Source organism: Delphinus delphis, chromosome 18 (assembly GCF_949987515.2).
Source record: "Delphinus delphis chromosome 18, mDelDel1.2, whole genome shotgun sequence".
Taxonomy (NCBI): domain Eukaryota; kingdom Metazoa; phylum Chordata; class Mammalia; order Artiodactyla; family Delphinidae; genus Delphinus; species Delphinus delphis.
The window spans coordinates 50,134,299-50,159,281 of record NC_082700.1 but is presented as its reverse complement, the minus strand read 5'-3'; the positions used below and the strand labels follow the sequence as shown (position 1 = coordinate 50,159,281).

Below are 24,983 nucleotides of genomic sequence, written 5' to 3'. Positions count from 1 at the left end.
TTTAACCTAATGTTTGAATAAGTGTCCCATTATGATCTTTTACTGTATTTGAATAAAGCAATTTGTAGAGTCTATATTGCTGTATTTAAAAATGCAGTTGAAGTCTGTTTTAAAGAAGTAATAATGACAGTGGAAGAATTTCCAGTGTAGAACTTTCCTTTACATTTAATTGGGAAAAAGAGCAAATATGGGAAGGTTATTATTTCTCTTTATTGCATTCACGTAGGAAGTAATTTCATCACAGCATTCAGATTCAACAGGAAATTTAGGGTATGTTCCTTTCTTTCATTTTAGAAGTGACTCTTTTATATCCAAATGTATTATATTTATATAAAACCACATCTTTAATGTTAATCTCTCCGCTCTACTAAAATATAATCATCTTTTTCTGTTAAAAGCATTAGTATATCACTGTTTAACAATGGTCTAGCAAATCTAACAAGGCATTTTTATTTGTACTGTATTAAGAAAGTGTGAGTTGTTAAAATTCTATAAGCATTCTTATTTCATTCATAACTAGTAAATATTAACATGTAGCTATATTTCATGCACATTTTTTCATCATTGTTATCTCTGTTTATAGATGAGTCTCCAGAATCCTCATACCTATTTTCTCTATTAATAGTTATAAACAAAAGTACAAGGAAATGAAGATTTAGACTTTTTAACCCATACCGACAGGCAGTAATGCAGTAATAATGATTCAAAATTATTCAGTTGTGGTTCATATAGTAAACTATTTTTGTTTATCCTACTGTTAAATATTTCACTAAAAGATAAAAGTAAAATCAAGTACTACTGTGTTTCTCAAATTATGGTGGACAGAAGCTAGAGGTTCAGTTCCTCTCCTGCTATCTTTTCTTCTCTTCAACTCTATTTTAAATATTGTTCAGAAGTGAATAACTGAAAGATTCTTTAATAGTAGTATTAACCAACCCTTGAGCTATCTTTGGATATGTGTTCTTTTTCTTAATTGATGCATTATGGACTTGCTGTAAAAGCAATTAAGAAGGATGTTGAAAGTGATAATAGATTGTATTTTGTTTACTTTTTTTTCCTATTCAAATTTTCAGGAACCTAAAACTAGTACTGATGACTTTTTCAAAGACATAAACTCCTGCTGCCCACAGGAAGCAACAATGCAAGAGCAGGATATGCCGTTCTTGCGAGGAGGGCCAGGCATGTACAAGGTAGTGAAGACGGGACCTTCCGGTCACAACATCAGAAGCTGCCCTAACCTTAGAGGTATCCCAATTGGAATGTTAGTTCTGGGAAACAAAGTCAAAGCAGTGGGAGAGGTATGGATTCTTGTAGCTTCATGACTTCTAAGATATTTGTTTTTAATATAATACAACCAAAGCATCTCTTTCTTCCAAAGGTTACCATTTCCATCCCAGGTCTTTAAATGTTAATGTTCTTTATCTTTACCTGTATTGAAAATACTAATGCAATTTTTCTCTGCTTCTTTTTTAATAATTTTATTCTCATAATTATCCTTATGAAAACAATATTTATATAACAAAGTGATTTGTATTGTATATATAAATGTTCGGTATTTGCAAATATCTTTTCACTATTGCAAATGTGTACTGTACTGTCATGGATGAACAGCACTTTGAAATATTTGCTATGAATCAGTTTGGAGATGTGTTATATTCAAAGGGTTTCATTTCTTCGTTCCCATATATGGGTGTCACTGAAGTCCTGAGCAAATAACATTACTCTTTAGTCAACTGTGGCATTTGCCTCAGCTGATGAGCTTAAAGATGTAGTGTGTCATGCTATTTCTCAGTGTCAGGGTTATTTTCAAGTTGCATTTTAGGCACTACCAACCTAAATAATAGAGACTATGCTGTGTTAGGACATTTCAGGTGCCAAACAAAGAGCCGTGTGTTTTGGGGTAGCATTTAAAATTATTAAGGGATTATCCTGTGCCTTAAAAAATATTTTTACTGAAGTCATCAGTGAGCATTATTTTACAAGACTGTTTATTGATTTCTGTCTTACCTCAGGCTGTGGTCTTAATTTCAGAAACTAATTTGATGATAGAGATTTATTGGAATAATTACTCACTTAAACTTTTTGCTGTTTTTCAGCCTGAATGCCCTGAAAGAATCAAGCCAATCAATCATGCTTTTTGTTATGTACTAGGTAACCAATTCTGAAGGTACATGGGTGCAGCTGGATAAGAACAGCATGGTAGAGTTCTGTGAGAGTGATGAAGGAGAGGCATGGTCCTTAGCTAGAGACAGAGGCGGAAACCAGTACCTCCGACATGAAGATGGCAAGTTGGCTTAAATTTGTGATTTATTCCGATTTACCTTTGCAGTGCAGAAGTTTAAACTGTACTGTATTTCTTTTGTTGTAAAGAGCTTTTTGTGTGTTTACTTTTTAAGTAAAATCAAAACTAAAGGTTTAAAAATCTTGCAATTGTTAAAATTCGTATGTAAAATACATAGGTACTAAATGAATACACATAAAAGAAGAGAATTAGAAGGAAATGTGAAACATATGAATTGGTCTTTGTAAAACATGCTTTTCATTTCATTAATACGAATTTAAATGATAATTCTTCTGTGCCAGTTCGGGACTAAACCTTTTACTCTTTCTACCACTAAATGGAAGTTCAGTTTTCAAACCACTGATTGTAGTACTCCTCCCAGGCAATTTCATTCTGTTTGAATTCTGTCTCAGGAAAGGAGCATTGAATATATGCTTAGCTTCTTCTGGGGGTTTCCTATTTTGTTTTTAGAGTTTCAGCTTTAAACTTTATTTTACCGTTTTTCAACAATGATCTCCTTTAATAAAAGATTTTCCTTTTTATCCTCTTCTCTTCATTCTCCTGGTGGCGAAATCTTGTTCAGACCATGTCATCACTTAGGTGAAGCTTTAACTGATTCTCACAGAGTGAAGAGTTACCTCTCATCCTAAAGAACTGAATTCACCACTAGAACAAAAATGATATTATATTGAAGTTAATTTTTATTTCTTCGTACCCAGATTGTGAGTCCCTTGTGGACAGGCACAGGTTTTTTATCTTTGTATTCCTAGTTCTAAAGCAGTTTTTGCACATACTGGTTGCTCACTAAGTTTTCTAACTATACAAGTTGAGTCACAGAAGTATTAGTTAGGACATCACAATGAGTGGATAAACCAAACGTAGACTTTTCTACCAAATCCCAGAATTTATAGGAGAGGGTCAGACAATTAAATGAATATGTGTCTTTATCCAAAAGAGTATAAAGTTATAATAACCATTATCCAAGAGGTAATATGGCCATAGTATATAAATAGATTCAAGAAAGGTTTGGAATTTGTGTGAATGACAGAGTGCGTTTAGATATATTAAATGGTACATTAAACATTCTCCCCTTTTTCCCCACAGCAAGCCTTTGAGATCAGTTATATAATCTTCATTTTACATTTCTAAGCTCATAGAATTTAAAATGACTTGCCTATGGTCACACCACTGGAAACAGGGCAGGTGAAAGACTTGAGCCAGAATCTTCATTCATATTTCAAATGCTGTGCTCATTACACCACACTGCGTCAGTAATCCACTGAACCCAATTTGAGAACCTACTTCCTCCCTTGTTTTACAGACCAGTTTTTCTTAGTCAAAGATGATGTCATCATAAAATAATATCCTGAGATGGTAGAACTATTCTTCATTATGTTTTGAAAAGCAAAAGTCTTCATTTCATGTAAATCAGACATTTTACAAAACAACTTTCCCATTTACAGTATACTTACTACATATATAATTATTACATATTCATAAATTCTTAAACATTTTCATTATATAGGGATATTCAGATGTAAATGATAATAACCTAAAGCGAGATCAGCTTTATATAAGACATAATTAAATAATCTGAGAATGGTTTAAGTGACTGTCAGGGTCTTTCTAGCTTAGCAATCATTTTAACTAGCAATGAGCATAATGTGTAAGAGTAGGCTCTGGGACTGGACTGCCAGGGTACAAATGCCAGCTCTTAACTTTTCAGTTGTCTAAATTACCTAATATCTCTGTGCCTTGGTTTTCTCATTTACAAAGTGAAGATACTTTATAAGTTCTATATGAAAGCTAAGTGAAGAAATAACAAAGCTATCAGATGGTAAGGTTAGCAGTTGTATTCCCATATACTTAGAAGGTAGAAGGTTCTTTTTAGATAAAATGCTTCTTAAATTAGGATATCGTTTCTACTAAGATATAGGTGTGAGAGAAGTTTAAATTTCTCTGTGATCACTTAATGATTTTTTGCCACATATATATGGCACAATAAAAGCAAAAAACAATAATAGCAAATGTTAATAGCACAATAAAAGCAAATTGACTCCATAAGAGCATATCCCATTTCTAAATATTATAGTGATTTTGATTGATGAAAACAAAGATTTTGTCATATACTTTACTTTGTTGGTGTCAGTGACCTAATTGGTAGATCTATTATCACATCTAAATGTGAGGTTATTTTAAAATTTAACCATCATAAAAACCTTTCTTGCAATTTTCTCTCTTTATAAATGGAGAATAGCACATAAGAAACTAATTTTATAGATGTTCTTTTTATTGTAGAACAAGTTCTTCTGGATCAAAATTCTCAAACTCCTCCTCCAAGCCCTTTCTCAGTACAAGCTTTTAATAAAGGGGCAAGTTGCAGTGCCCAAGGATTTGATTATGGACTCGGAAATAATAAAGGTAGGTGTTTTAAGTGAGTCTTTTACTTACCTAACTGTAATATTTTTATTACCTTCTCTTATAACCATTTTTATTACTGTTCACACACAAAACTTTAAGTTTGTTCCTAGAAAACTAACAATCAAAATGTTTACGACAGTGTTCTTTTTACAGTATTGGTTTTATCCATTTTAGCTTAAGTTTATAGGTCTTGCTTACCTGTTCTTATTTTGTAGACACTCATTTTGAATTCACATCATAAAGATTCTGTGTCACTATATCCAGTAGAAGAACTTTTATCATCCAGTTATTATTAAATGTTAATGAGCAAAAACGAACTTTCCAAAATGATCCATTTAAAATCAAAATATTTTAAGTAATATTTTTAAGTAATATTGCACATCAGCTTTATTAAGCATGTGTGGTTTTCAATGTCTAATCAAGTTATCTTAGTTAATTTCGAATGACATGAAATGATAGCTTTGGGTTTGGTATGTATAATGAAACCAAAAAATTGTAAAAACAAAACCCCTAAGCCATATGGATATAAAATGTATACAACTTGTTTCGGTTGCATTAATAGAAGAGACCAGCATCATGGACAGTCCAAATAATAATTATTTTGGAGTAATTTATGCTCGAATTTCATCCAAAATTCCATTTGTATGTAAATTTGGACACATTGACATGCTTTCTTATGAACCTGCTCCTAACTCTTAGCTTCAAAATCGACGATATTGTCAGAAGGTAGCATATAGCTGGACAATGGATAGGAAGGAGAAGATAGCCTACATGGAAATACTTTTACTTTAAAATGTTATTTAAACTAATTCATGAGATTTGATTTCCAGACACAAATACAGTTGTTTTAATACCTGACTTGCAGAGCAAGTGAAATAATGAAATAGTCAACAAAATACAGAATTACATCAGTATAGAGGAAATATTCAATTTAAAATAAAACCACTTTCTGTTTGATACCTTTATTACTTTCCACAAAGTATTTTTATTAAGAAGGAAGCCTTAGCTACAAGATTTCTTTTTGGCTCTTCCTCCTACATCGGGTTGCTCTATCCTACAGGCTTGGGTACTATCTGCTTGCTCATTTCTGGTAGCTCAGATTTCAACTAACTTAAACTAGACCTTCATGCTTAAGTAGGGTAAATGCTTTGTGGTGTTTTCTTCATGTCCCTTTCCTTCTGCCGCTCCCAGTCCTTAAATTAAAATCTCAGTGTTTACTTACCACTATATACTTGTATAGTAATCTGTTTTAAAGCCATGTTTAATTCAAATTGTATGCTTTCAGTTTCTAAAATGTCTAAATTGTACTGGTGGCTGTCACATTAAATCAGTCTTTAAAACAGAATTTGTTAAAACATCTTAAGAATAAAAACCAACTTTCAATAGAGACAAACATTGCTGAGAACATTTGTTATTAATTAGAAATAATGTATTACTTTTTTAAAGTGATATTGCTAATATAGTTCAAAAATAGCATGTACTTCTTAATAGCCTTTTAAAATATTTAGATGAAGTGAAGAAATATTAAGAAACTTTCATCCGATTAAATATATCTAACCTTTATTTATTATCTTACCTTTAATTGTAGTTCCCATTTTCTTTAACTCTTTATGCTATCCAACATCAAGCAATTGTTTTTTGCAAAAATTCTTTTTCCTTAAAACAATTTTATAAAATTCTTCATCACCTCTAAAATCCTTTTCTAATCTGCAGCATTAATTTTTTTAAGTGAAGAGATGTAGCTTATGTGCACAGTTTTTTTCCATATTAATCTGTTTCTTGTTGGTGTTTCATTTAAAATTTTATTTATGAAACTTTATTGTATCTAGAAAATATTCCTGGAAAGGTACTGTTTTCCAGTTTCTGCATCAGCTAGTCTGCATATGGTTCCCCCCCAACCCTTCTTCTTCAGCATCATTTAAACTATTTAATATTTATATTCTCATAAATAAGGAGCTATCATCCATCCAATATATCATTTCTTATTTTTAAAAGTATTTTTCTGTTAATGTCCTTTGTATTTAATTTTGAAGAAAATATCAGAATTCATGTCTGAGATACTATTCAAATAAGGTACCTCATATTCCTTTTTTTCTTATAGGTCTTTTATAAATTTTTACATTGCCTATCTGAGCAAAATAGTTCATGCTTTTAAAAATGTATAATTTCTCTGGCAATAACAACTTTAAAAAAGAGAATATTAATTTATAACTGTAATATAAATGTATTACTAAATTAATAACATATAATTTGCCTCCCTTCAGTCCTACATTGAACTATTCATATTATTTGCATATTTTCTGCATGAAGTGTACTGCGTATGAGGCAGGGTGATAATAGTCAATGTCAGGTACTGCACAGAAGACATCATCGACTTAGATCTTCCTTTATACTTGTGTGGTATTGAATCAACTTATCATACTTACCTCATAGACTCTGTATTCTCTCATGCTGCTGCTAGATGTTGTATATGAATTTAAATGGATTTGTTTTTGTAAGTGGGCCATTATATAAAATTTGTTGGGGTGCTTCCATTATTAAAACAACATACAACATTCGGTCCCTAATTTGAGAATAACAGTCACCAACTTCCACAACAGTTCTGAATTGGCATTGTTTTATTTAGTGTTTAACTTTATCTGAATGTCATAAAGCACCATTTACTTTGCCATTTTGGATGTTAATTGATAACAAGTTGTAGTTTTGACTGTTTTGCCCACTGCAGGTGACCAACTGAGTGCCATATTGAATTCCATTCAGTCACGGCCCAATCTCCCAGCTCCTTCCATCTTTGATCAAGCTGCAAAACCTCCCTCTTCCCTAGTCCACAGCCCATTTGTGTTCGGACAGCCCCTTTCCTTCCAGCAGCCTCAGCTTCAGAGTAAGTCTTGTCAGCCTTACCTGCCTCATCAAACCATTTCTGAAGCTTTGTTCTGAGTTGTTTATCAGTTACTAATTATTTATCAACTCACCTAACTGGTTTTATTTAATGAGGACGTTATCCCTTCCCACATTTTTGAAGTACTTAAGCTATCCTGACCTACGACATTCTGCAGCTAAGACATTTGTTTTTAATCACATTTTTTTATTAAGTGTAGTTATTAAAATATGACTTTTATGTTTTCTATTCTAATTCCAGAATAAGCAAATCATACTATAAAATATATTAAGAAAACATTGATTTAAAAAAAATTTTATAATATGCACGACTATGGTAAGCGTCAGTTATAAGGATAACTTTCATTGTTTTACACCGAATTTTTGTTACTTAGAGATGCCCCAAGAGAATGAACCTATTTCACTATACCAGTGGGTGGAGGAGAGGCTGTACTGGGCAGGTTTGTTTGTTTCTTTTAAGTGAATGTGGTGTCTGTGAAATGTATAGCAACTTAGGTTTCCAAATGTTCTCACAGTGTTGTTTCTTCTCTTGCTTTTTGTTGTTGTTGTTGTTCTTGTTCTTGTTCTCAATAAGTTAAACCAATCAGTTGATTCCAGTTCTGCCTTCTAGGATTGTTCTAGCCCTTTATCCATGATAGTAATTCATACTGACCTGGAAAACAGACCCAAAACAAATTACATTTACCTGAGTCTTCTTTTTTCTTAATAAGCTCCTGAGGCTTCCCCATAAACTTCTCAAACCTCCTAGTATGACAACAATACGCTCTTCTTGGCCTTCAGTTCACATATTGGCTATACAGTGTATAAACACACTCACTGAATTGAGAGAGTTTTTGGAAGTCTCAGCTTGTACACCCATTTGTTTGAATTCAAATGCATGACCTCTTCGCTTTACTTTAGTAAAATACATCCACACTTAGATCTAAGTTATTTTTCTACAAAAATACTTTTATAGCTATTATTAGGATTACTTAAGAGAATGCCAGCTGGTTTAGTTTTTATTAGGAACCAGGGTAGTGTGTAGTTAGCAAATGATGTTATTCATTATGATATTATTACCTGTCTTCGGAAAAGAGTATACAAGAGTATACTTTTTAGGTTTGCACTATACATTAGGCAGGTTCAATTAATGAAATTAGTTTGTAAATATAAGTATCAATTTCTAGCTAGTCATCTCTATTTGTGTGTAATATTCACTTTAATGTCTCTTAAAAGAAGAATTTCAAGGAAACATAATAGTGTCATGTGTGTGAAATAGTTTTTTTCTTCCTTGATAAGCATTATAGAAGAATGAAAGAGAAGTGAAGACTTAGTTTACCCATTTAATGGAGTGACAGACACTTTACATTTAGATGTACCCAGGTTGCAGGAAGTTTTAAAGGTAAGGACAAGGAAATAAAAGGGAAAAAACCATCATAACCAGGCAGAAAATTCATATTAAATATAAAATTATAAAGGAGAAATTACCCTGATAATGTCATAGTGGCAGCAGACAAGAGAACTAAGGAATAAGAACCGTTTTGTTCTACCTAAAGGGTTATTGCAAGTCTTCTCGAAAACTTCTCTAAAAAAAAGTATAATTACTGTTTTTACTTTACCAAATTACTTAATAAAATATTGTAACACAAAATGTAAAGACCATAAGAAAATCAGATTTGCCTCTCTTAAAGGATAATAGGTTTCTAACTGACATTGTGTCAATATAATTTTGCTCATATTGTGTCTAAGTGTTATCAGTACCACCACTTCCTTTACCACCATCTTGGAGCAAATTTGAAATCATGGCCTAGAAATGTCTCAAAATTACCAGTTTTCTGAATCATTACTTGCGTGTACTCCAATGATACAGACTTCTTATTCTCAGCAGAATATCACTGAAGTTGGACTACCCAATTCCAGAAATCAGAAGGCTTAATCTTTAGCACAACTAAAAACAAGTATGGAATCTAAAAATAGTTTAATGTTTTATAGATATATTAGAACTGTAGTAAGTACATCATAGGAAAATTAAATATGGCAGAGTTAAAACTACCTGAGTAAGATATTCTTTCCTGAATTTCACTGCCGTCCATCACACTAGCATTTCATCTTGCTTTAGAAGATGGCTTATTTATACTGAACTTCCCTTTACTATTTAGTAAAATGAGAATCATTTTTGTCTTACACTTTTGTGATTCTAAAATATTGTATAAAATATTATGTATAGAAGACTGTATTTACTAGTTCTTGCTTATTCTGATAAGTCCACTATGTACTTACTACTGTGGAGCACTTTAGTACATCCTCATTTGAGATACTGTCTCCATTTTACAGTTAAGGAGACGGAAGCTTAAAGAGGATAAATGATATGCCCTAGAAATATACATAGTAAATGGTAGAGTCAGAACATGAGCCCAGTTCTCCTGACTACAAAGGAGGCCATATTTTTAAATATCTAGCTTTGCCTACTAATAAATAATGTAAAAATTTGTTCTTTAATATATAGTTTTTACATTTCTGTTTCCATTTGGTTCTAGCCTCCAGAGTATTAGCTTGGTTTGGATTGGTTATTTTCCCCTTCATAGTTTAAGAATGTAGCATGGTTTAAAAGGAAAAGGTTTCCTAAATACTGTAACTCAAGTTCCCAGCTAAGTAGATGGCATACATAAAGTAGGGACATACATAAACTGCTCCACATGTCAACTTTATGAGCATTATTAATCAGTATTTCTTTAGTTTTTTTTTCCCCTGAAGCGTAGGGTTTTTTTTAAATTAATCTTTGGAATTGAAAATAATCTGGCACATTAAATTCATTTGGTAATTTTTTTAAGTTGCAAAATTATTTTATACATGCACACATACATATATACATAGAAATTACTTCACCTGTTATTCTAGTGAAATAGAATAATTACAGAAATAAAAGTCACACAGTTTCCTTGTCTTACCATATTTATATGTGTGCAAAGGCATGAGAGAGAAGAGAGATGTGTATATAAACTTTTCCTTTACTGTTCCATAATTTACTTTTTTATTTCAAAAGTATTTATGTAGGTTTTAGAATTGGTAAGCAATTTGGCAGTAAGTTTGTAGTGGACTGAGGTGGGGAATGATATAGGTGCCCGCTTTCTTTTAAGAATATTACATTCTGTATTTTCATTATCTTTCCTCATTTCTTTTGAAAGCATCATTTTATTTGTCCCATATCCTCTGACAATATCTTATACATCATAAGCATTCAGGGAGTATTTATTGACTGGAAATGCCTAAGATGATCATTTCTTCAGTGTAAGCTATGGGTTTAAGATCATGTGTTTCTTGTTATCTTATGGTTGATATTCCTGTCCTTACTCAGAGTACATCTTCAAAATAGAGGAAGAATACTTCAGTAGTAATTAAATTTAACTATAATGTGATGATGTGATATCTAGTAATTCTGAGTTTATACTGATGGAATTTTACAAAAGATCCTCCAGCTGAAAAACTGTATTTCACATGACTCTGTTTAATATAAACATTTTCTAGCTACTGTCCAAGGAGCTAAATAATTTGCTTTTATTTTTTTTTGTAGAAAGAAATGGTAAATAGAACATTAAGACAGTTTACGATTCTCCCAGAGATTTTAAATAGGTAAACATATAATATATATATCAAAGTATGTCGTACTTTCAAGCCCAGATATGAGAGCTTTAGGTTACTTTGCAACGAGTTTTTCTGTTATACCCATAATCACATTCTCAAGTGAGACAAAACTTTTGCTAAATGTGACAAAAGAGTCCACCTGAGTATCTGCATGCATATTGGTTTGTGTTCAGGAATACTAACATATACTAAAGCACTGTGTTTACTTACTTAGCTTATAAAGATGTAGTGATGGAAAGCCTTAAGCTCAGATTTCCTTTCCAGCCACTTATTTAGTTAAGTTACTTGATGCATCTGAGCCCTTTTTACCTCATCCATAAAATGAGGTGCCTAATAAACGTTATCTGTTGATATTGATATTGCCTTTTGATGCAAACATTTAACATCTCTCATGCTCCAAGGAAAAGTGGAGGAAATCACAGTCTCAGGGAGAGCAGTCTATTCTCTGTGGAGTGAGTTGCAGGAAAGGCACAAATGAGGTTTCCTAGCTACTCCTCAGTACATTTTCACAGCTTAACTTCATTATTCGCTTTGAGATTAATTCTTCCTATGGTAACACTACATTCAGATGTTAGTATGAATATCAGTGTAAAAGCCAGGTTTTTTTCTAAGACTTAGACTTCATTTTTATCCTGGATTATAATCCCAGCCCAGAATCTGTCTACTTATTTGCTTGCCTGGTGTGAGCTGTGGCATGGATGGAGCCCTTGACTTGGGAAGGAGACCTGTGTTTTAGTCTCTGTCCTCCCTCCAGTTAGTTTTGTGACACCAAGCTGATTTCTCGTACCCTTTTCCTCTTTATAATTTTTGTTAAGGAAAATTAAAGGATGATATCAACAAAGATTTCATAAAATCAAATAGTCAAGTGCAATAAAACTTTTCATACTTGAACCGATAGCATCTGTCCCAATGGCCAATATATTTATTTCAGTTTGGGCTCTAACATCTCTAGCATCCCTACAAATCCTTGTCATTTCAGTCATGGGCCAGAATTTATCTTGACTCAGTGTCTCCATCTTCTCTGTGGTAGGAAAGCTTCGACCCATGTTCCTTTCCCTCTTCATCAGTCCTCACTTCATCCTAGGAATTGAGACCACAGAGAATGCTGCTGTTGTTTATAAGACAGTGTGCCTGAGTTCATCTGTTTGCTTTCTCCTGACCAGATCTGACCTTTTGTCTCTCTCTCCCTTTGCTCCCATCTCCTTACTGGCTACTAAATTTATTCCACCCTTTATTACCATTTTTCTTCAGGTGGGTCATTTATTCTTCCATCATTTATTTACCTGCGTTTGTTAAATATCTAGTCTATGCTAGGCTATAGGGCGCAATAACGTAAAGAAAATATTATCACTGATCTTGAAGGGCTTTTGGAATACTGAGGAAGGCAGCCATGTTGAAAAACATGATGGTATTATTTTAAGTCTGCAGGAGCAATATTCACAGAATGCATTGGAAACATAGGAGAAGAAGCTGCTGACTCAGCTAGGAAAGGTTAGAGAAGGCATTAGATAAAGAGATGGCCCCTAATCAGAGTGTTGAAGGACTCATAGGAATTTATCAGGCAGCAGTGGGGGTGGGGAAGGAGGTTACAGGTGTCTTTCCTCTCTAAGAATAGCATGAGCTAAGTTTTGGGGATTCATTGACTCAAAAATATTTACTGACCACCATCTACATGTCAGACACTCTTCTAAGTACTGGTCATGCAAAGAGTCCAGTTTGGGAGGCTTTCATAGTAATCCAGGTGAGATACGATGGTGGCTTTACCAGAGTAGTAGCCTAAGAGATGGTATTAAATCATGGAATATTGGATATATTTTGAAGGGGAATCGACAGGATTTGCCTAAAGATTCAATAAGCAATGAGAATACCAAAATAGTGGAGGGCAAATCTAAGATTTTTGCCTAGGCATTTGGAAGAATGTAATTTCCATTTAATATGGGGACTGTAGGAGAACTGGGTCTGGAGGGCAATAACAAAGGCTTAATTTTGGACATTATATTGGTAAGCTACTGTTGCATAACAAACCACCCCAAAACGTAATGACTTAAAACAAGCACTCTTTTGCTCACAGTTCTGTGGGTTAGCAGAGTAGGCTGGGTTCAGCTGGGTAGTTGTTGTGATCTTGCCTGGGATCCTTCATGCATCTGTAGGTCAGCCAGGCTGGCATGAAAAGGGTGACTAGGCCAAATATCTCTTGTCATTCAGTGGACTGACCTGGGTGTGTTTGCATGGACATTGCAGGATTCTGCGAAAACAAAAGCATGCACGGTCTTTTGAGGCTTAGGCTTGACACTGACACAGCATCACATATGCCATACTCTGTTGGTCAAAGCAGGACACTTATGTTCAAGGATGGAGAAATAGACTTCACTTCTTGATTAGAGTTGCTGCAAAGGGGCATGGTACAGGGATAGGAATAATTGTCACTGTGTTTGCAAATGATCAGATATGTTAAGTTTGAGGTTCCTTTTAAGTCCAGTGGAGATATCAAGTTGAGATCGATGTAAGACCCTGGAGTTCATGGGAACTGTCTGGGCAGGACACATAAGTTGGGAGTTCACTGGCTTATAGCAGAATAATTTGAGAGTTGCCCTAAGGGTGGATTAAAGCAGCAGGAAAGTAGGTATAGGGAGGAAAGAGAAGATGCCTAACGACTGAGCGCTGGGGCACTTCAGGGTTTAGACATGGGAGAGAGGAGGAGAAATCAGCAAAAGAGACTGACAAGCGGCCACAGAAATAGGAGGAAAACCGAGTCATTATGGTGTTTCTGGAAGCCAAGTGAAGAAAGTATTTCAAGGAAATAGTGACAAGCTGTATCAGATGTTGCTGATGGGTCAGGTAAAGTGAGGATTGAGAAGGGACCATTGGATTTAGCAACGTGGAGGTCACTGATGATCTTGATGAGAGCAACTCTAGTCGGATGAGTGCCAAAGCTCCATTAGAGTGGGTTCAAGAGAAAAGGGGGAAGAGAAATTGGAGACAGTTATTATAGATAAATTTGTCAAGTTTTACTGTAAAGGGAAGGAAAACACATAAAGTGAAACCAGGGCAGAGGATGTGAGATCTGGAGAGATTTTTGTTTGGTTTGGTTTTTAATGGGGAAAAGGTAACATCAGGGTTGTTTTTTAATGAGAATGATCCAATAAAGAGAAAAATTGCTGGTGCAGGAGAGAGGGGAGGATTGCTGGAACAGTATTCATCCGTGGGAGAGGGGATGGGATGTAGCGCAAAGGGGAAAGGTTGGCCAAGTAGGAGCAGAAATAGGTGATCCATCATAACAGGAGAGGAAAGAATGTATAGTGTTAGCAGCTTGAGAATGTTGTCCATTTGTGTTTTGTTTTGTTTGTTTTCTCAGTAAAATAGGAAGCCATCATCAGCTCAGAGTTAGCATGGAGAAAGTGTTGGTGGTTTGAGGAAAGAGAAGATATGAAATGGTAATCGCTAACACATGGCAGTCATTTACCACATAACAGGCACCATTTTAACCACTTCCAATGAATCAACTCATTTGATTATGTTAGGAAACATGATTCACTTGAGAAACTTCATGCGTTTGTAGCTTAGAGTGTTAGTGTCCTAGTGGCGGTTTCTTACACTAGAGAGGGTGGGGCCACATCATGAAGGGTCTTGTAAGCCATTCTTAGTAGTTTAGACTTTGTCCTGTGAGTAAAGTGAGTAAAATGGAGGGAGCAGATGAAGGCATATATACTTCTGCAGAATTTTAAACAAAAAGAATGATATGCTCAGTCTTACATTTGTGAAAGATAACTAAAAATATTATGAAAAAGGTTCTGGAGAAAGGGAGAGCGTTAGAGGCAGGGATTCCAGAGAAGAGCTGAGTAGGGCTTATACTAAGGTAAATTACAGTGGACGTATAGAAGAAGGGACAAGTTTAGAAACACGTAGGCAGTAAAATTGTACAGGACTTGCTAATCACAGTTGAAGGAGCCAGTCTAGAATGGCGTCCATTTTTCTGTCTTTGTTTTGAAAGATTATATGCTTACCTAATGCCAATACACAGAATAAAAAGCAGATTTTAAGAAAAAATGAGTTCAGTTGGGTAACTTAGCCTCCAGTAAGCTGTAATATAATTCGAATGTGGGAAACATACTTAGCATTTGTGTAACTGAAGATGACATTGTTGACTGACAGTTTGAAAATACATCATTACAGATTTTCATCCATCTTCCTTTCTGCATTTGTATCGTATGGATGAATGTTATATTCCAGTGAAAAGCTTATTTCTATTTTAGCCTTAAGTTGGAAATTTTGTTCTAGCTGTCATTCTTTTATAATTCATTTAGTGTACTAACATTTATATAAGTAAATTTTAGTTCCTATTCTGTGTCTTAAGCTCTTTTTCTTCTGATACATTTGGTAGGATTCCACATTCTGTTAGTGCTTATACATATCTACATTTATGTGTGTATATATTTTTTAAGATATAGAAAGAAACCTAATTCTATAGATCCTTCACTAACAATGATAATAACATTTTGTCAAGTTTACAGTAGAATGACAGGAGCAGTGTTTCTGACTTTCTTCACTCAATTTAAACCCTGGTAATTGTACATTTGCATTCTTCTCTGAATAGTACTACAGATATTTTGACAAAGAGACTCTTAACACACGCAGTAAGTGGTTAAGCTTAACTTATAATTCAGATATTCTGGAAATTACTTATTTTAAAACTATTTATTTTTAAAAATATAAAAAACTAGTTTATTGGTTAGTGAGGAGACAATATATAAACTATACCTTCACCCTGGCCAAAAGATGTGAGCAACCAAACAACATGCAGATAAGGAATAAGTACAATTAAGTGTAAGTATTATTCCCACGTCTGTCTATTGATGTTTTGGGGGATTTAGAATAAGATGATAGTGATGATAATTACGTCCTCTAGCCAGCAGCTGCCTGGACTGACAGCTTTAAATGCAAATTCACTGGGTATAATCCGAAGAAAATGAAAACACTTACTCGAAAAGATACACGTACTCCAGTGTTCATAGCAGCATTGTTTATAATTGCCAAGGTATGGAAGCAACCTAAGTGCCATCAACAGGTGAATGGATGAAGAAGATCATTACTTCGTTGTTGACTCAAACCTGAAAGAGTATACGCTCCTTTCTAAATCTCAGAACTGCAGTTTTGTGTACTGCCACCAGATGGTGACAGGTGCCTTGATTCTTCCAGTGTATTGTCCCAATAACAAGGTCAAGGTCCTAATACAGCAAAACCACAATTTGTCTTTGTCCAACTGAAATGAGAGTGCTTTCCTTATTAAAAAGAAGAGTTATACTGTTTTATTATTATCATTAGCCTAGGGAACAATTTCTTTAAATACAATTTACAATGAGCTCAGAGTTTCTATGACCAGAGAATGAATGAAGTACCCCAGGGAACTTGATACTCGGGATTTAAAACAAAGAAAACAAAGAATAAATGACACATAAAGAACCGTATTGTTAATAATGGGATACTTTATACCAAACAAACAACGTTGACTTCAAATGAGCACTGGAGGAAAAAATCCAGCTTTTTATATTGTTTTAAACATTACTCTCCTTAGTTAACTATACTATGACAAAAAAATCAAAATTCTACAGACATTAATTTAATGATTGTTTTATCTATAAAGCAAGGTAAAAAGGAGCATGATTAATCTTCATCAGATGTCTAAAAGTTGATCGGTTTTTTCTTCTGTGCATAGATAGCAAAGTATCTCTTAAGAATTACTTCCCTTTTTAAATTGAAAGATATAAATCTTTTAAAAAGTTAACTATTTCAAAGTATTTTAAACTTGAGCTTGGGAAAATTAAATGTCTAGAACAAGTGTTGTGTGAAATCACAGCTTACTGTACTTAGGCATTTAACATTAACCTTTTGTAGACTGTCAAAAGATGTTTCTTTCATCTTATTCACTTTGAATCATACCTAGGAATCCAGTCTCTTTAAGTTTTGTAACATGTTGGAAAGACTTCAAGGATGATTTGGCTTCAAAACTTTTTCCAGGAGTTTGTCCTTAAACCTCTAACGTCTTATCTAATAAGTGTCCATGTAGTTTTGTACATTTATGTTACGGGTGCTTTTAACTAAGATAGTATCTGATTTCCTGCTCCTGTGTCCTCCTGCTAAACCCAGTCTTCACAGATATTAGTGACCAAGCTACGAGACTGTATCCTTACATTGGCAGTTTGAATCGGCCTTGAATTCCAATCAAAAGCTGGCACTCTCCTAACTGACATTTTCAGTGAGAGTTGCAGAGTAAGTATTATATGAGATTGAAATAGCATAAGACCTCATTTTGCAGTTCCTGGTGCCTTTGAGTTTTACCCACTTTAAAAAGAAGAATGCTCAAAAATATTAAAATTTTAACATTTCTTTAACTTAGAGGAACGTGACTTGTTGGCATGTGTCTCCATCCCTCCATCCACTCCTACCATTCTCTCTTGAACCAACTACAGGGGTGTGTGCAGTTGTCCTTATCCACAGAAATTGCTCTATTCAGTTTTTGACTTTTGTTTTGCTAAGTTCAACTGTCAGTTCTAAGATTTCATTTTACTTGCTCTGTTGGCAGTGTTTGACAGGATTGATCTTTCTCTTTTCCTTGAAACACCTTCTTCCTTTGCCTGCTGGATATCTCCTACCTCAGCTCTTCATGTCCAATCTCTTTTCTACATCCTCCTCTATTCTGTATTCCTAGGACTGTCCCAGGGGTTTGGTCTCTTCTAGGCCTTGCTACCTAAGTTGTCTTATCCAGGCATGGAGTATTGCCCAAAATCTGCGTGCTTATCACTCTCAGGTTTATCACCGCTCCATCTAGGGTGTATTTGTTCATTGTCTCTCTCCTTTTACTGGAAGATAAGTTCCATAAGAGTAGGGACTTCATTTCTGTTCATCATCTTATGCTCAATTCCTAGGACAATGTCTGACACATAATACATACTCAGTACCTTATATGGAAGGATTCTTGGTTTTATGAATAGTTCATCTTTAATCTTGGCCATAATAATGAATCAGTCAACTATTACTTTTTCTGTTTTGAGAAAACTGTGTGTTGTATTCATTTTTTTAATTTCAGTAATGTTAAGAAAGTTGTCTCCTTATTACCTGAATTTATTTCAGCTCACTTGATTACATTTATTTTCATTGCCACGAGTTAAAATTTTAAATAGTGGATTTATTTTCAGATTTAGACAGAGATTTTTTTTTTAGCATACTGCTTTTGAAAGACCACTTTAAAGGTTCTGTTAATTTTTTGAAGAAAGATAATTTTTTTTTAATTTTAAGTACTTCATTTTCTGCATGGTGAATCATTAATGTGTCTAACATTTTCAGTGACTTGTAAATCTTTTTTGCTTTGTGTTGTGAGACTTTTTATAAACAGAATTTGATGTCTCAGTAATAAGATCGACAAAACAAACACCAAATATTGGGATTAGCACTAACATTTTTTACTGAGGATGGACTCAGAAAAGTAGTTGACCATAAATGTCAACTTGGGTCCATTCTGAGATACATACTGGAAAAATTATAGTCATGTGTCCATACAGAAAAACAGGTGACAATAGGTTAAACTGTAAGTAACATCTGTTTATCTCCCACTATTTACAAAAAAAAAATTACTTATAAACTTTCATTTATAAGTAAGTGAGCACCAAATTAAGGAAAACTGAGTTAAAGAAATATTAGTCTGAAAAGAAATGCTCAAATTTGATTTATCAGTGCTATGAATGTTATTTAACTTCTAGGCTAGCACATTTGGCGCTGTCGTTATTAGTCTAAATTAATTAATTTGACCTTTGTATTCAGTTTTTAATTTTAGAGAAATAATAAACTTGCTGGAAAATTTAGCAGAATATAAACTTTTGAATAAGTTAGTAGTCGCGCATACCATTTGAAATGCTTTGTTTCTGCTTGTGTTCTCTGCTAAATTTTTTTTCCATTGAATCTGTGCTGCTTCTTTGCCAATGTTTTCCACCGTAGAATCTCCATCTCGCAACCTTGCTTCTCGTGAGCGCATTTACAAAAATTATGGTGTAGCTGGGCCTGCCTCTGCTCTCTCATCTCTGTCTCACAAACTGAAGGGTGGGTATGCGTGCCTTCACGGATGGGCCATTCTTAATAAACCTAGGAGGTTTCAAGAAAGAAGTTTTAGTTCACCTCAGTCATTTTCATCTCATTCCATTTAAGATTAAAGTTTATAGTTTTATTTAAAACTTGATATTTTGGGGTAATTTGTGATGTATCTGTTCAGTATTGTATTGATTATCCTAATTGATATGCCTGTTTACTATATGTAGGTTAAATAGAACTCTTGCTTAATTTCAAACCTATATGAGATATTAAATAAAATAAGTATGTAGAACTAAATGCCTTTGGGGAATTGTAACACCATTATTACCAGAGCGAGGTGGTACATGTGTAAGCCGTAAAGCACATTGTGATCTGTAAGAATAGAGTATCTCATGTGACAGGTTAGTCTTCAACTCATTTTTTCTGTTAGGTAATGTAAAAATCATTTTCCTGTTTTAGTTTTTTTATGAGAAACAGTTTGATAATTAAATTCTTTAGTTTACCTTACCTTTTCAGGGCTGTCCTGTCTGGCATGAGTCTTCCTTGTAGTATTTTCTTAGCTGCTTAGTTTTAATACTTTAAACTTAGAAATGTTTAAACTATTGACAATTGATAAAATGCCAGACGATTTTAAAATATGCTCTGGTGTTATAAAATACTGTAGATACCTAGTCACATATTTTTGTCTTAGTGTAATGTTTAATTAAACTTTTAAAATCTTGTATTCCTAGAAAAGAAATGAGTAAAACAGTTTTACATTTCTCCTTTGTACAGTTGACAGTGATACTATATAATATTGTAGTATAATTATAGAACCTGATCTCTGTAGTATATAGTCTTGCGTAACCTGATATATAGTATATACTATGGCATATCATATTACAGTAGAGTATTATATTATGATTATATTATAGGGTGGTATTATATAACCTTTTATTTATAATTTTGGCATAAAAATATGCAGGTTATTAATGATACCTAATATTTAATATTTTTACTAATCTGTTTGAATGTACTAAATTTTTATCCTGTCCTGTATTATTTTTTCTTTAGAATCTTTTGAGATTAAAAAGTGTCCATTATTGCTTAAACTTACATATGATAAACGTTAAACAAAATTAAGTGATGAATGTGAAAGTTTTTACGATCTAAAGCTTTTTAACAAATTGTGTTGATATTTATTGATACTTAAAGCAGCCACATGACCATTTTTAGTAATACTTACTGCACGCCTCAAAACTTTTGAAACCCAAATGAAGAAGATGAACATCAGTTAGTTAGTATGTGGGTTTACCACACTTAACTAACTTGACGTATTTGTTTTTTACAAATATATGAAATATATTTTGGAAGAGTAAATTTTTTCAGCAGGATTAAATTGTAATCTGACATCTTGGGAAGAAATAATTTTGCATTATTTATGTGCCTAGACTCCAACAGGTATTCAGCTGTCACCACTTACAGATCTTAAAAAAATATTCACCATTACTTGAAGCTTAGAGATAAGGTATACAGCTGCCCATACTCTCTGGCCCTCTCTATATAACAGACATTTTTGCTAGCGTATGACAGGTGGTGTACCTGATATTTGGAAGATTCAATTGTTTAGCCAGTCACAGTGGAGATTTCCTTTATGAGGAATTGTGCATCATTAATTACAAAGCAAACCTCTTTTAATTCACGAATTAATCTTGTAGAGAGAGGGGTGCCAAATATTAAAGATTTACTGCTTATTTGTCTAGATTCAGCATTATGTATGGTTCAGCTCATGAAATAAACGTGATGATGAAGGCATTTCCAGCTGTCAGAGTAATAACGAAAGCTAGTGCTCCAGACATCAGTCACTCCAAATTAGTGGCCAGGACTAAGCTGATGCTTGATTCTACCAAATACAGTACATTGGTTTATAAAATCTGACCCTCACACAACAATGGCTACTGTCGCCTCTGCCCTGTGGCCATGGGAGCCATAAAAGTAAAAAGTGAGTTTTCAGAGAATCTGAAGATTTGTGACTAGCAGAAGGGAAGGAAACTAAGAAAATAGGAATTTGTTTGCTCATTTAACAAAAACATTTACTATGCTGACCCATTCTTGACATGACATCAGTGGAGTGTAGTAATGAGCAAAAATACCAGCCCTTGCAGGCCTTCCGTGAGGAGGCAGATGCCATGGCAAAGCTCTCTTGACGTGTAGGTAACTAGGCTGTGACTCCACACACACATTGCAAGCAAGCCCCAAAACACGTTTCTACTTTATCCACATTTGTTCATATCCCTGTAAAAAGGAAAAAGAAAGAACTACAGTGTAACCAGAGTCATCTCAATTTACTAAGTATCCTTTTTCAAAAAATATAAATGCTTCTAGCAAGGTTTATGGATTTTCAGTTTTTCATGTCACTTGAATCACTTCAATCAGGTTGCTTTCCTCCTAACCAATGAACTAGTATCACTTGCACTGAGGGTAGAAGTTTTGATTTTAGGGAGGAAAGATAATCTTGAAGGTTGTACCACGGATTGACAGCAAAGACGACCTGGCTCTAATGCCTCAAAGGAAAGCATGAAGTAGTAGGAAGGAGAGACACTGAATGAGGGCCAGGATGCCAAAAACAAGTGGTGCTCATGTAGGAACATCTAATGCTTTGCCTAGGAAAGAGCGAGATTATTTTTCTTTTTATCCTTTTTGTTTCTGTTATTCTCCTGACTCCTTGTTGAAAGGCCCCGGAATTCAGACTTGTAATTCTAATTCTGAGGATCCCCCCATTTTTCTTCTTCAAGCTCTGAGTTCTAACCAGCTAAACTTATGAACTAAGCTTTTAGAACATAACCTCTTTACAGATAACAGACTGCCTGCATTACCTGTAATTAAATAATAGCTTTAGGGCATTCATACATTAATTATAAATTATTCTAATCCAAACATTAGAATATTAGAATTATAAAATGATGTGATCGAAATTTGACGAGAATTCCCCCTTTTTTCTTTATTCTTGAAGTACTTTTGTCTGTGACAAGCAATACAAATTTTTTTAGCTATGTTTTTAATTTCATTGTTTAGTGTAAATCATCAGTAAGTTATAATTATATTAACAAGTTTCACTATGAAATGGACCATACAGGTGACCGAGGGACTATCTCAACATCTTCTAGACCCGTCTGTACATCAGGAAAATCAGAACTGTCCTCCAAACACAGCAGAACACTGAAACCCGATGGACGTATGAGCCGGACTACCGCTGACCAGAAGAAGCAGAGGGGTACGGAAGGGCTGTCGGCTAGTGAATCTCTCATGTTGAAATCCGACGCTGCAAAGTTGAGGTCAGATTCTCACAGTAGGTCATTATCCCCCAACCATAACACCTTGCAGACACTAAAATCTGATGGGAAGATGTCTTCTAGCTTCAGAGCCGAATCCCCAGGACCAGGTTCTCGGTCATCATCTCCTAAGCCAAAGACCCTCCCAGCCAGCAGGTCTGGCGCATCCAGTGCTAGCTCTACACGTTCCTCCTCGCCTCACGATAAAAGTCTACCTCAGAAAAGCGCTGCTCCTGTTAAGACGAGACTGGATCCTCCTCGGGAACGTTCCAAATCGGACTCTTACACCCTTGATCCAGATACCCTCCGCAAGAAGAAAATGCCCCTCACAGAGCCATTAAGGGGACGATCAACATCACCGAAACCAAAACCAGTACCAAAGGATTCTAAAGACTCCCCTGGATCCGAAAATAGAGCTCCTTCTCCCCACGTGGTACAAGAAAACCTCCACAGTGAGGTGGTTGAAGTCTGCACTTCAAGTACTTTAAAAACGAATAGCCTAACAGACAGCACCTGTGATGAAAGCAGTGAGCTTAAGAGTGTGGATGAAGGTCCGAATAAAGTTCATTTCAGCATAGGAAAAGCACCACTGAAAGATGAACAGGAAACGAGAGCATCCCCCAAAACAAGTCGGAAATGTGCTAATAGGCACACCAGGCCCAAGAAGGAAAAATCTAGCTTCCTCTTCAAAGGAGATGGATCCAAACCTTTAGAGCCAGCCAAGCAAGCCATGTCCCCTTCCGTGGCTGAGTGTGCCAGAGCCGTCTTTGCCTCTTTCCTGTGGCACGAAGGCATAGTACACGATGCAATGGCTTGTTCTTCTTTCTTAAAATTTAATCCTGAACTTTCCAAAGAACATGCTCCTATAAGAAGCAGTTTAAGCAGCCAGCAGCCTTCAGAAGAAAAGGAAACCAAATTAAAAAATAGACACTCATTAGAAATATCATCTGCACTGAATATGTTTAATATTGCACCTCATGGACCAGATATATCTAAAATGGGTAGTATCAACAAAAATAAGGTATTGTCTATGCTTAAGGAACCTCCTCTGCATGAAAAATGTGAAGACGGGAAAACCGAGGCCACTTTTGAAATGTCCATGCATCACCCAATGAAGTCTAAGTCTCCTCTTCCCCTGACTCTGCAACATTTAGTGGCTTTTTGGGAAGACATCTCTTTGGCTACTATCAAAGCAGCTTCCCAGAATATGATTTTTCCAAGTCCTGGTTCTTGTGCAGTCCTTAAAAAGAAAGAGTGTGAGAAAGAGAACAAAAAGGCCAAAAAAGAAAAAAAGAAAAAGGAAAAGACAGAAGTTCGGCCCAGAGGTAATTTGTTTGGTGAAATGGCCCAGCTGGCGGTAGGAGGACCAGAGAAAGACACCATCTGTGAGCTCTGTGGAGAGTCACATCCATACCCAGTGACATACCACATGAGACAGGCTCACCCAGGTAAGTGATGTTATTGAATATATGTAAGTACTTTGTGTAGAAAAACAAATTAGGTCACTTTGACTTAAGCGGTTCCATGAATTATGTTAAAGTACAGGGAAACGTTTGCCCAGAATTTATAGTGTCTTACAATGTAATTTTTAAAGTGCTTTATCAATACAGTATAGGGTTCATGAAAAATAGGTAAAGAAATCTAATAGTATGGTGGTAAGGCAGTCTAGTACTATTTCATTTTAATGTATCACATTCTAAGATATTGTTAACTTTTTAAATATTTTATGTGTTACCCAAGGGATGCTGTTAAGGTGTCTCACACAGTAGAAATAAGGACGTGTCCATTCACACAATAGAAATAAGGACATGTCCATACACACAGGAAAGATTGCAACATTAGGTCTCCTTTGATTGTATTGTTTTCCTGTCCAGAATTGCAAATTCAATTAGATTATACTGATTTCTTTGGGCTTCCTGTGGAAGAGATATTAACTGTTTCATCAGAAGACAGTTTTATGTTTTAGGTAAATGTAACGATTTCTGTAACAATTAATATTCCAAAATTCACTTATTATGGATTTGGGTAAATGTTTTTCTCTTCCTACATATTACACTGCAGCCTTTTGTAAAATGCATGATTTGTAAAATATATTATTCTCACAGAGTGTTTTATACCTAATACCTGTCTTCTCCAGTTTTTTTAGCATACTTAAATAAATCTAAATGTACCCATATCTTAACAGTTCTTCTCATCTGCCTGTATAGAGTATCGTCAGTGTTTTAGGCATCGTTTACTTGATTACTTTTGGTTACACCTGCAATTTTGCTGATATAATTAACAGCCCAGGTGGCGGTTAGATATTTGCTTCAGTATTTTGCTTACTTTGAGAAGGAAAAGCCGTCATTTATGTACAGGTGACAAGGAGCAAA

At 34.6% G+C, this 24,983-nt stretch overlaps 1 protein-coding gene across 10 annotated transcripts in view; it reads left to right on the top strand.

Annotated features, from left to right (window-relative positions):
• MYCBP2 (MYC binding protein 2) overlaps positions 1 to 24,983 on the top strand; it is a 271,984-nt gene that overhangs the window by 201,929 nt on the left and 45,072 nt on the right. For 6 of the 10 annotated variants that reach the window (XM_059995647.1, XM_059995648.1, XM_059995646.1 and 3 more), the window contains 5 exons: positions 1,074 to 1,298; positions 2,152 to 2,284; positions 4,580 to 4,702; positions 7,428 to 7,583; positions 22,416 to 24,059. In XM_059995647.1, coding sequence (XP_059851630.1) covers positions 1,074 to 1,298; positions 2,152 to 2,284; positions 4,580 to 4,702; positions 7,428 to 7,583; positions 22,416 to 24,059 — 2,281 coding nt within the window. The remainder of the gene's footprint in view (positions 1 to 1,073; positions 1,299 to 2,151; positions 2,285 to 4,579; positions 4,703 to 7,427; positions 7,584 to 22,415; positions 24,060 to 24,983) is intronic. The other 4 variants (XM_059995651.1, XM_059995650.1, XM_059995649.1 and 1 more) reach the window with 3 other exon arrangements.